This window comes from Salmo salar, chromosome 16 (genome assembly GCF_965601325.2).
Source record: "Salmo salar chromosome 16, fSalSal1, whole genome shotgun sequence".
NCBI classification, from domain to species: domain Eukaryota; kingdom Metazoa; phylum Chordata; class Actinopteri; order Salmoniformes; family Salmonidae; genus Salmo; species Salmo salar.
The window spans coordinates 53,184,432-53,196,602 of record NC_138306.1 but is presented as its reverse complement, the minus strand read 5'-3'; the positions used below and the strand labels follow the sequence as shown (position 1 = coordinate 53,196,602).

At 41.7% G+C, this 12,171-nt stretch overlaps 1 protein-coding gene across 1 annotated transcript; it reads left to right on the top strand.

The window, feature by feature from the left end:
- The first annotated feature begins 5,330 nt into the window (after nt 1-5,330).
- Nucleotides 5,331-7,401, top strand: LOC123727714 (5-hydroxytryptamine receptor 3A-like). Its single transcript, XM_045696686.2, has 5 exons — nt 5,331-5,499; nt 5,803-5,975; nt 6,212-6,422; nt 6,618-6,821; nt 7,103-7,401. The coding sequence occupies exons 1-5, from the start codon at nt 5,331-5,333 to the stop codon at nt 7,399-7,401; spliced, it is 1,056 nt and encodes a 351-aa protein (XP_045552642.1).
- Nucleotides 7,402-12,171: the final 4,770 nt, after the last annotated feature.

The following is a 12,171-nucleotide window of genomic DNA, read 5'->3' as shown; positions in this document are numbered from 1 at the left end:
CCTAGACTCACTCCAATTTGTATACCGCCCCAACAGATCCACAGATGATGCAATCTCTATTGCGATCCACACTGCCCTTTCACACATGGACAAGAGGAATACCTACAGTATGTGAGAAGGCTATTCACTGACTACAGCTCAGCGTTCAATACCATAGTGCCGTCAAAGCTCATCACTAAGCTAAGGACCCTGAGACTAAACACCTGCCTCTGCAACTGGATCCTGGACTTCCGGATGGGCCGCCCCCAGGTGGTAAGGGTAGGGAACAACACATCTGCCACGCTCATCCTCAACACGGGGGCCCATCAGGGGTGCGTGCTCAGTCCCCTCCTGTACTCCCTGTTCACTCATAACTGCACGGCCAGGCATGACTCTAACACCATCGTTAAGTTTGCTGATGACAAAACAGTGATGGGCCTGATCACCGACAATGATGAGACAGCCTATAGGGAGGAGGTCAGACAACAACCTCTCCCTCAACATGATTAGGACAAAGGAGATGATTGTGGACTACAAGAAAAGGAGTGGCTGTAGTAGAGCAGGTTGACAGCTTCAAGTTCCTTGGTATCCACATCACCAACAAACTAACATGGTCCAAACACACCAAGACAGTTGTGAAGAGGGCACAACAAAACCTATTCCCCCTCAGGAGACTGAAAAGATTTGGCATGGGTCCTCAGATCCTCAAAAGGTTCTACAGCTGCACCATCGAGAGCATCCTGACTGGTTGCATCACTGCCTGGTATGGCAACTGCTCTGCCTCCGACCGCAAGGCACTATAGAGGGTAGTGCGTATGGTCCAGTACATCACTGGGACCAAGCTTCCTGCCATCCAGGACCTCTATACCAGGCGGTGTCAGAGAAAGGCCCTAACAATTGTCAAGGACTCCAGCCACCCTAGTCATAGACTGTTCTCTCTGCTACCACACGGCAAGCGGTACCGGAGCGCCAAGTCTAGGTCAAAGAGGCTTCTAAACAGCTTCTACCCCCAAACCACAAGATTCCTGAACATCTTATAAAATGGCTACCCAAACAATTTGCATTGAGCCACCCTCCCCTCATTTACGCTGCTGCTACTCTCTGTTATTATCTATGCAAAGTTACTTTAATAATAACTCTACCTACATGTACATATTAATCTCAACTACCTCGACTAACCTGTGCCCCCGCGCATTGACTCTATACCCCTGTATATAGCCTCGCTATTCTTTTTTTGTGAGGTATTTTTCTTAAAACTGTGTTGTTGGTTAAGGGCGTGTACGTAAGCATTTCACTGTAAGGTCTTCACCTGTTTTATTCGGCGCATGTAACAAGTAACTTTTGATTTGTTATGCCATGACATTACATCAACATAAGTGGTTAACTATGCAAATTAGTCTGTATATATAAAATTTGTTCCAGCTGGTGAAGAGATGCCATTGTTATGGGAGTGAGGTAACAAAGCTATGCTCTAGACAGTTCTTCAGCCAAACTTGCAGCTTGCTGTTTGATGGCAGCCAAGGATTTTTCCAAAATGGAGGTAAATATCTTTCATTCTAATGCCTTTCGTGACAATTGGGGGTTTTACATTACTTAAGTTGTGTGTCTGTGTGTTGTGCTTCAATGCATTACTGTAACTGCTCAAAGCTTTTGTTAGGTCTCTTTTGTGGTAAATTAAGGTGTGATTTCTTAGTGTAATTCATGGTGTTATACACATTGTGTTATTTATCAAACATACTGTCATGATCGTCGTTGGAAGCGTACTCGGACCAAAGCGCAGCGTGATCTGGGTTCCACATGTTTATTAAATTAAACTCTCAAAAAAAAAAAATTAAGAACCAACGAAACGTGAAGCTATGGCGTGCTCACAGGCAACTACACATAAAACAACATCTCACAAAACACAGTGGGGAAATGGCTGCCTAAATAAGATCCCCAATCAGAGACAACGCTAAACAGCTGCCTCTGATTGGGAACCATACCCAGCACACCGACATAGAAATAAAAAACCTAGAACACCCCATAGTCACGCCCTGACCTACTATACCATAGAGAACCAAGGGCGTGACACATACACTTAACAATGGACCATACATCTAAAATACAATTTGTCCTTTGACCCTAACAGTGATTTCTTTTAATGACTATTTCAGTCTCAACGATGGTCGGTCAGTTCCCACCAGATTCTGTTCATCATCTGCTGCATGATGGTACAGGGTAGGTACAGCTTGTACACGGGGAAAAAAGGAGTAAAGTCAACTAATTTAAGTAAACTTAAAATATTATATTTGCGTAATAGTTTGATTTCATTTATTCTTTAGTTTTATGTTTACTTTTTGATATTACTTGGGGTATCTGATACCTTAACGATCAAGTTCATAACATAATGTATTTGTAGTTTGCAGTCAATTCATTTCACTATCATATTTCTATGTCGGTGTGCTGGGTCTTCATAAGGTCTTCATAATTCAAACAAGACTCTAATAATTATATCTACAATATGCTAGATCCCCATTTGTTGGCAAAAGTAAAGCCTTTTCACTTAAGATGTTCAGATATTTGACATAATTTATCAGATTCTCGTATCCAGAGTAACATACAGTAGTGAGTGAATACATTTTCATCCTGGTCCCCCGTGTAAATTGAACCCACAACGCTGGTGTTGCAACTGCCATGTTCTTCTAACTGAGGAACACAGGACCATATCAAAACCACAATATAAAGCACCATGGTTACCATTGTTCCCCCAGCACCATGCCTGAGATGTAAGATAGTGGTGAACTGCACCAACCCCAACACCATATCCCTTCTGGCCGCCCTGGAGAACATGATGAAGTTGTACTCCATACGACCTGTCATGAACCTCTCAACCCCCACCAACATCAGCATGTACTTCACTCTCTACGGCATCCTGGGTGTGGTAAGGAGTAGTAGGACAGCATGGTATCCCTTTCAACTAGTTCACCTGAAGAGACATACCATTAAATCCATCAATGTGTTTGACATGTGCTATATTGTTCTGAATGTTCCTCCACATCATGTTTTGTAGACCTATGTAAAATGTGGCTTTATTTCCTTTACTTTGTATCCTACAACAAAAAGTAATTCTCTTCTCAGGAAGAAAAAGCACAACTGTTGAACACATACATTTGGCTGGTGAAGGTAAACTTACTATTGGATTATTTTTGCAAATATATGTACACAGTGTATGGGCGTCATTTTTGCTCTTTGGTTTCTCATTCTCCTACAGAATGTTACTTCATGTTACATATTTGTTAGGGCACACAACATCCATTCACCAATATGTACTGAATAGCAATAGTGATATATATTTGGTTAAAACAAAAAAATATATTTTATCTTTGACTGTAGAACAATCCTAAACATTATATTATCATTTTGAGTGCTGCTTCCAGACTTCTTCCAAACATATTGTATTGTTGCTAATGTGTTGTTTCAGGAATGGGAGAATGAATTTTTCAGCTGGGACCCAGTCCAATGCGGCTCTGCCAATATTTCTCTCCCCAGGGAAAGGTTCTGGTCACCAGATGTGGTAATCAATGAATTGTGAGTTAAACATCTCTATAGTCTATATAGATACCATATACTTATTTTTTTGATGAAACATTGAATTTGGTCTTACTGCTATTAGCCCATAGAAACACATTGAATAATAGATTAATACATGGAAAAACACATAGTCAAAAACTTTATGAAAAGGAAGTTTGCTTTAAAGTATCTGTAGTATATCTGAGAGCTATAAGAAAGATCAGGAAATGTATAATTTTTTTGACCAATATTTCAACTTTTTTTGGCACTAAAACTACTTCAATATACACTGAACAAAAATATAAACGCAACATGCAACAATTTCAACGATTTTACTGAGTTACAGTTCATAGGAGGAATCAGTCAATTGAAATAAATGCATTAGGCCCTAATCTATGGATTTCACATGATTGGGAATACAGATACGAATCTATTTGTTACAGATACCTAAAAAGAAATGGACCTCAGGATCTCGTTGCGGTATTTTTGTACATTGAAATTGACAATTGATCAAATGCAATTGTGTTCATTGTCCGTAGCATATGGCTGAGCATACCAGAACCCCACCGCCACCATGGGCAACTCTGTTCACAATGTTCACGGTGTTTTCATCAGCAACCCGCTCACCCAAATAACGCCATACACATGGTCTGCGCTTGTGAGGCCCGTTGGACATACTGCCAAATTCTCTAAAATTATGTCGGCGGCAGCTTATGGTAGAGAAATGAACATTAAATTCTCTGGCAACAGCTCTGGTGGACATTCCTGCAGTCAGCATGCCAATTGCACATTCCCTTAAAACTTGAGACATCTGTGGCATTGTTTTGTGTGACAAAACTGCACATTTTAGAGTGGCCTTTTTCTTGTCCCCAGCATGAGGTGCACCTGTGTATTAATCATGCTCCTCAATCAGCTTCTTGATATGCCACACCTGTCAGGTGGATGGATTATCTTGGCAAAGGAGAAATGCTCACTAACAGGGATGTAAACGAATTTGTGCAAGCTGACGTCAAGGCAAAGGGTGGCTACTTTGAAGAATCTCAAATATCAAATAATATATAAAATACAAATGTTTGGTTACTACATGATTCCATCTGTATTATTTCATAGTTTTAATGTCTTCGCTATTATTTTACAATGTAGAAAATAGAAAAACCATGGAATGAGTAGGTGTGTCCAAACTTTTGACTGGAACTGCATGTACTTCTATAATTTATTTTAACTGATACCAGGCTACCTTCAGACGAGTCTTGTGAGGCTTGTGGTTGTCCTAGAGCAAAAGAAGAAAGATGTACGTGTTTGTGATAGTCTCGCCTTTTGGGCAGAGGTTGGTAACTTCTTCAAACGAGTCTCGTGATGTTTATGGAGTGCATGGAGCAAAATGGAGGACACCATAGTATTTGTGATAGTCTCATCTTTCCATGGAGTGGTCATTTTAGTTTGTTTGGACTCTACAGACGTTTTCGAGAAAAGACTGATTTTCTGGATGTCTAATGGTCTGACAAACACAACTGTAGCTCAGCAACCTTCCACCGCAGATGCGGAAGGCCGTCATTAGCAGATGTGGTGGATTGAGACATAGGCCATATAAATCCATAGCTTAAACAGACAGATTTTGATAGGGATGTTTGTATTATTCTAATTAGACTCCGGCAGAGGAGCGGACATCTTAACAAACACTAACTCTGTCACTTTTTATTGCACTAGTGACTGATTCAGTCCAGATGAAGAAATATAAAACATATGATTTATATCATGCCCATGGTTTGAAATTGTCCCCCTATTTCACCCTGTCTTACAGTATGGATGAAAACAGAGCTCCCATCGTCCCTTATGTGGTCATTAAGCACACTGGTAAAGTGCGAGACGCCAACCCTGTCAGAGTGGTTAGCTCCTGTAACCTGGAGATCTACACCTTCCCCTTTGACGTCCAGAACTGCACCTTCACCTTCAGATCCTACATCCACCACGGTAAGACGTCAACGCAACCACGCTTTAGGACTTACTTGAACATAAGGATCCTATACCAAACCCATCGCTCCTTCTCTCCCAAAAAAACATCCTGACTTTCCCTTGCAATCTTAAATGATAGGTATGAGACAGGGTTGTCCACTGAGTCCATTGAAGTTTTTTATATATTACTCGGTGTCAACCAAGGGATCTGTTTGCTATTAGGCCCAAGTTTACCATCCCCTCAGTTCAGATCATGTTTTGCTTCCATATAGGTTCAGCCCATTCATCCCAGTATGACCCATTCCTTTTTCTCCCCTGCAGTGTCGGACATAAAGATTATCTTAGGGAAGGAGGTGGAGGACATCCTGAAACGCTCCAGGAGCGTGTTGTCCACTGAAGGGGAGTGGGAGCTAATGGACATCAAATCCAGCAAATTCAAGTTATCAACATTCAATCAGGGAGAAGGCAACCCCTATGATGAGCTCTGCTTCTATGTAAGAACCCAAAGAACTGCAATTACTCAGACGCCGGTAATTTGGCTATACTACTACCGAACGTTGAGTTCTCTATATTTCTAGCTTTACTTTTGTTTCAGAGAGTACTTCCTGTTTCACACATAGGATGCTAACCCCGCTATTTATGGCATTGTCTTGTCTGATATGGGAATCTACTGCACCAAGCCAGATCACACTTCAAGGTTGTCATTCACTGTTGTATCTCTAAACTGTAGATTGTCCTGAGGCGCAGAGCAACCCTCTACGTGGTGAACCTCCTGATCCCCAGCTGCTTCCTCATCACTGTGGATCTCTTCAGCTTCCTGCTGCCTCCCCAGAACGTGGACCGCTCCTCCTTCAAGATGACCCTAATTTTGGGCTACTCGGTCTTCCTGCTCATCGTGAATGACCTGCTGCCCGTTACAGGAAGCACCATCCCACTGATAAGTGAGTATGAAAACATGTGTACTGGAAGCACCATTTTTGTCGTAAATAATACATGTATAGGTAAATGTTTACTTTGTGTTATTGGATTAGCTGGTTAGGTCAAGTATCATTTTGAAGTCCACTTCCTTTGTCCTCCTAAGTGTGGCTGAATATGTTCCTCTCTTCACCTCCCTCCTCCTCCTCCCGCCCATGCAGATGTGTTCTTCGCCATCTGCTTGGCTCTGATGGTGGCCAGCCTGCTGGAGACTATTCTCATCACCAACCTCCTGGTTGGCTCCAGTAACTTCCACCCAGTGCCTGGCTGGGTCCGAGTGCTCGTCCTGCGCTTCATGGGCAACCTCGTCTGGCTGCCTCAGAAATCAAGAGAGGACAAGATCATCCTCAATCCAGTTGCACGAGGTACCCCTGATCTGATCCCTCAAGGGAGTTACAATTACACAGACTTTCATGCAATTAGCAGAACCTTATTTTGTCCAACCCAAAGCAATATAGTGAAAGCATTCAATCACAGGCTTGAACAGTATCATAAATGCAGGAATCACTCTGATACATTTTTCCAGCCACTTGACTAGGTCTGACGTTAGACAGAATTGTACTTCCCATGTAAGTCAATCTTTTCTGTCTTTAGGAGGTATATTCATAATTTCACCTTTCTCCCTTCCTTCCCTCTTTTCTCTAAGAAACAGACTTGAAAGTCTGCCCTCCAGTGACGGTGGAGAGACATGTTCAAAAAGGAGAACCAGGTGAGATGTGGGCAGAGGCAGGCGATCCAACCCTGGCGGAACTGAAGAATCTGGGCAATGAGCTGCAGTCCATCCGCCTCCAGGTGGCCCAACATGTGGACGGGAACCAGATCTCCCAGGACTGGATGCAGGTGGGCTACATCATCGACCGGCTGCTTTTTGGCGCTTACTGCATCTTCATCACCTTCAGCTTCATCGTCATCCTCAGCATCTGGTGTAATTCGTACAACCAGTGATGTACTGGTTAAAAAAAATAGGTGGTTAAACGCCATTCGTTGGGAATAAAGTAACGCTCCCTATATTTCCTTATTATTTTCCCATGATTGGTGGCTACATTTTTGTGTAAAATACAAAATGTGAGGAAATAGTGCTTACCCTCCACTACACCACTACGTACAAGACTTAGGAGTCTACCATGTTGTTGACTGCTGTTTAGATTTAAAAACAATTACCTTAGAATTACCATAACTTTAACAATTGTTTGTTTGATCTTCTGGCTGCACTGAGTAGGTGTGTTGAGTTATATATTACTATATTAGATTAAATGTATTTTTCTTTGACAAATAAACATAACGAAACCACTGTTTCATTACTAACAACAATCCCTTGGGGTTATCTGAGATGTTTTCTGAATTGTAATGTTGATGGTGGATCAATGATGATGATGAAGATCTGTCACGCAAGACATGAATCAATGACATGCAAAGTAGGGGATCATCCAAAAACCACATCCTTGTTTGATTAGAGTGTCGACATACATTAAGTTATTTTGGGGTATGTTACTAGGATCCAAATTTGCTGTTGCAAAAGCAGGAGCTACTCTTTCTGGGGTCCATACAATGCTCTTAGTTTTGGAGATGTTCATTTCTAGTTTACTACTGGCCACCCATTCCAAAACTGGCTACAACTCCTTGTTAAGGGTTTCAGTCACTTCATTAGCTGTGTTTGCTGAAACGCTTTGTTTAATGCCAGTGGCAGGTCATTGGTAAAAATAGAAGAGTAGAGAGCTGCCCTGTGGTACACCACACCCTACATGTTTGACATTAGAGAGGCTTCCATTAAAGAAAAACCCTCTCAGTTCTATTAGATAGATAGCTCTGAATCCACATTACGTCAGAGGTTGAAAATCCATTAAACATACAGTACCAGTCAAAAGTTTGGACACACCTACTCATTCAAGGGTTTTCTTTATTTTTAGTATTTTCTACATTGTAGAATAATAGTGAAGACATCAAAACTATGAAATAACACTTATGGAATCATGTAGTAACCAAAAAAATGGAAAACAGATTATTCAAAGTAGCCACCCTTTGCCTCGATGACAGCTTTGCACACTCTTGACATTGTCTCAACTAGCTTCATGAGGAAGTCACCTGGAATGCATTTCAATTAACAGGTCTGCCTTGTTAAAAGTTCAATTGTGGAATTTCTTTCCTTCTTAATGTGTTTAAGCCAATCAGTTATGTTGTGACAAGGTAGGGTTGCTATAAAGGTAGGGTTAGTATATTTGGTAAAAGACCAAGTTCATATAATGGCAAGAACTGTTTGGGAAATAGATGTATGAGTGCTGCCAGCATTGCTGCAGAGGTTGAAGGGGTGGGGGGTCAGCCTGTCAGTGCTCAGACCATACACCTCACACTGCATCATATTGGTCTGCATGGCTGTCGTCCCAGAAGGAAGCCTCTTCTAAAGATGATGCACAAGAAAGCCCGCAGACTAAGGACATGGATTACTGGAACCATGTCCTGTGGTCTGATGAGACCAAGATAAACTTATTTGGTTCAGATGGTGTCAAGCGAGTGTGGCGTCAACCAGGTGAGGAGTACAAAGACAAGTGTGTCTTGCCTACAGTCAAGCATGGTGGTGGGAGTGTCATGGTCTGGGGCTGCATGAGTGCTGCCGGCACTGGGGAGCTACAGTTCATTGAGGGAACCATGAATGCCAACATGTACTGTGACATACTGAAGCAGAGCATGATCCCCTCCCTTCGGAGACTGGGCTGCAGGGCAGTATTCCAACATGATAACGACTCCAAACACACCTCCAAGACGACCACTGCCTTGCTAAAGAAGCTGAGGGTAAAGGTGATGGACTGGCCAAGCATGGCTCCAGACCTAAACCCTATTGAGCATCTGTGGGGCATCCTCAAACAGAAGGTGGAGGAGCACAAGGTCTCTAACATCCACCAGCTCTGTGATGTCGTCATGGAGGAGTGGAAGAGGACTCCAGTGGCAACCTGTGAAGCTCTGGTGAACTCCATGCCCAAGAGGGTTAAGGCAGTGCTGGAAAATGATGGTGGCCACACAAAATATTGACACTTTGGGCCCAATTTGGATATTTTCACTTAGGGGTGTACTCAAATTTGTTGCCAGCGGTTTAGAAATTAACGGCTGTGTGTTGTGTTATTTTGAGGGGACAGCAAATTTACACTGTTACAAGCTGTACACTCACTACTTTACATTGTAGCAAAGTGTAATTTCTTCAGTGTTGTCACATGAAAAAAATATACTAAAATATTTACAAAAATGTGAGGGGTGTACTCACTTTTGTGAGATACTGTAGATGCGTAGCCTACAGCATTAGCTGAGTGGTGAGGTTTGATCAACTTAACACAATATAGTATACCATGTTGCATGATATGAGTTTTGTCATTTCTGGATGTTGCCAATGTCCCTTATGAATAACCTTGGCCTTATTGACAGTGGTGTAAAGTACTTAAGTAAAAATACTTTAAAGTACTACCTAAGAGTTTTTTTTTGGGGGGGGGGGGTATATCTACTTTATTTTACTATTTATATTTTTGCCAACTTTTACTTAACTACATTACTAAAGAAAATAATGTACTTTTTACTTCATACATTTTCCCTGACACCCAAAAGTACATTTTGACAGGAAAATGGTCCAAATCACACACTTATAAAGAGAACATCCCTGGTCATCCTCTGTTCTGGTGGACTCACTAAACACAAATTTGTAAATTAGGCCTGAGTGTTGGAGTGTACCCCTGGCTATCCGTAAATAACTAAAAACAAGAAAATTGTGCTGTCTGGTTTGCTTAATATAAGGAATTTGAAATGATTCATACTTTTACATTTTAGCAATTCCCTGTACTTTTGATACTTACATATATTTAAAAACAAATACTTTTAAACTTTTACTCAAGTAGTATTTTACTTGGTGACCACATTTTACTTGAGTCATTTTCTATTTAGGAATCTTTACTTTTACTCAGTATAACAATTGAGTAATTTAGGTTCCATTGATACTATAGCATTTAATCCTATGTGTGTGCTCTTCTTACCCTTTTCTTTCCTACCATCTCTCTTTCTTTCTCTCTTTATTACCATCTCATTATTTATTTCTCACTCTCATTCTCTCTCTTTCTTTCTCTCTTTATCTCCCTCTTCCTTTGCTCTCTGTCCCTCTCTCTCTCGCTCTCTCTCTGTCTCTCTCTCTCTCTCTCTCTTTCTCCATCCATCTTTCCTTAGGTCATGAACTAATTCCAGGGCTCATATATCGCCCGTCTAGAATTAAATAATCAGCCTAAATATTGTATCAGACGTGGGACAGAGAATAAACATTACCATACATTTCATGCAACCTGTACGCTCTCGTTGGCTGGCCCTCGCTTCATACTCGCCGTCAAACCCACTGGCTCCAGGTCATCTACAAGTCTCTGCTAGGTAAAGCCCCGCCTTATCTCAGCTCACTGTTCACCATAGCAGCACCCACCTGTAGCACGCCCTCTAGCAGGTATATCTCACTGGTCACCCCCAAAGCCAAATCTTCCTTTGGCTGCCTTTCCTTTCAATTCTCTGCTGCCAATGACTGGAACGAACTTCAAAAATCACTGAAGCTGGAGACTCATATCTCCCTCACTAGCTTTAAGCACCAGCTGTCGGAGCAGCTCACAGATCACTGCACCTGTACATAGCCCATCTGTAAATGTGCTCCTTTGCACCCCAGTATCTCTACTTGCACATTCATCTTCTGCACATCTACCATTCCAGTGTTTAATTGCTATATTGTAATTACTTCGCCACCATGGCCTATTTATCGCCTTACCTCCCTTATCCTACCTCATTTGCACACACCGTATATATACTTTTTCTACTGTATTATTGACTGTATGTTTGTTTTTTCCATGTGTAACTCTGTGTTGTTGTATGTGTCGAACTGCTTTGCTTTATCTTGGCCAGGTCCCAGTTGTAAATGAGAACTTGTTCTCAACTAACCTACCTGGTTAAATAAAGGTGAAATAAAAATTAAATTTAAAAATAACTCAATTTATACAACAAATTATTTGGGTGGGAGAGCTGAATGGGGGGAGATTGGGACACCTGTTCCTTTGTGTGCTGAGGTGAACCCCCAGCTCATTTCCATAGCCCAGTACGTGTAGTCTGCAGAGCTCTGGTACACTATCGTCCGATGCCCACTGGTTGCACTTGTTGCATAGGTTGGTACACCACAGCTCTGGGGTGAAATGTCCCTTAGGTACAGATCTAGGATCAGCTTCTCCTCCCCCAATCCTAAACGTAATCATTAGCGGAAAATGATAGACTGACTCAGGATCAGCATCTATGGGCAATTTCACCCTTCACCACAGCCATTTACTGTGGCTCACGCCTGTTTTGTATCCAACCACCTGCAGGTAAAGTAGCTCTGTACCACAAGAGTTCACCTGCTCTACTGACCACCTCATTTGCCCCAAGGTTTATGGATCTCACTCATGGTCTTCTCTGTTGCTAGGCATATTTCTACCACATTTCTATAACACTTTAGTTTGATTGCACAATCAAGAATATCATTGAATCCTTGTGTCACTTCTAAGGTATCAGAGATCTTTGTGTCAGGAGAATTGTGTTCAAAGTTGAAAATTGTCTGGAGCTGTAAGATTTTCGGTGGATTCTCCAACAGCAACTTATGATATGACATGACAATACATCAACATAAGTGTTGAACTATGCAAATTAGTCTGTATATATAAAATGTGTTCCAGCTGGTGA

Excerpts from the sequence above, each read along its gene's own strand:
- LOC123727714 (XM_045696686.2), top strand. The coding sequence starts at position 5,331 with ATGGATGAAAACAGAGCTCCCATCGTCCCTTATGTGGTCATTAAGCAC. Across the intron at positions 5,976-6,211 it reads ATGATGAGCTCTGCTTCTAT|ATTGTCCTGAGGCGCAGAGC; the intron begins GTAAGAACCCAA and ends TCTAAACTGTAG. Across the intron at positions 6,822-7,102 it reads CCTCAATCCAGTTGCACGAG|AAACAGACTTGAAAGTCTGC; the intron begins GTACCCCTGATC and ends CTTTTCTCTAAG.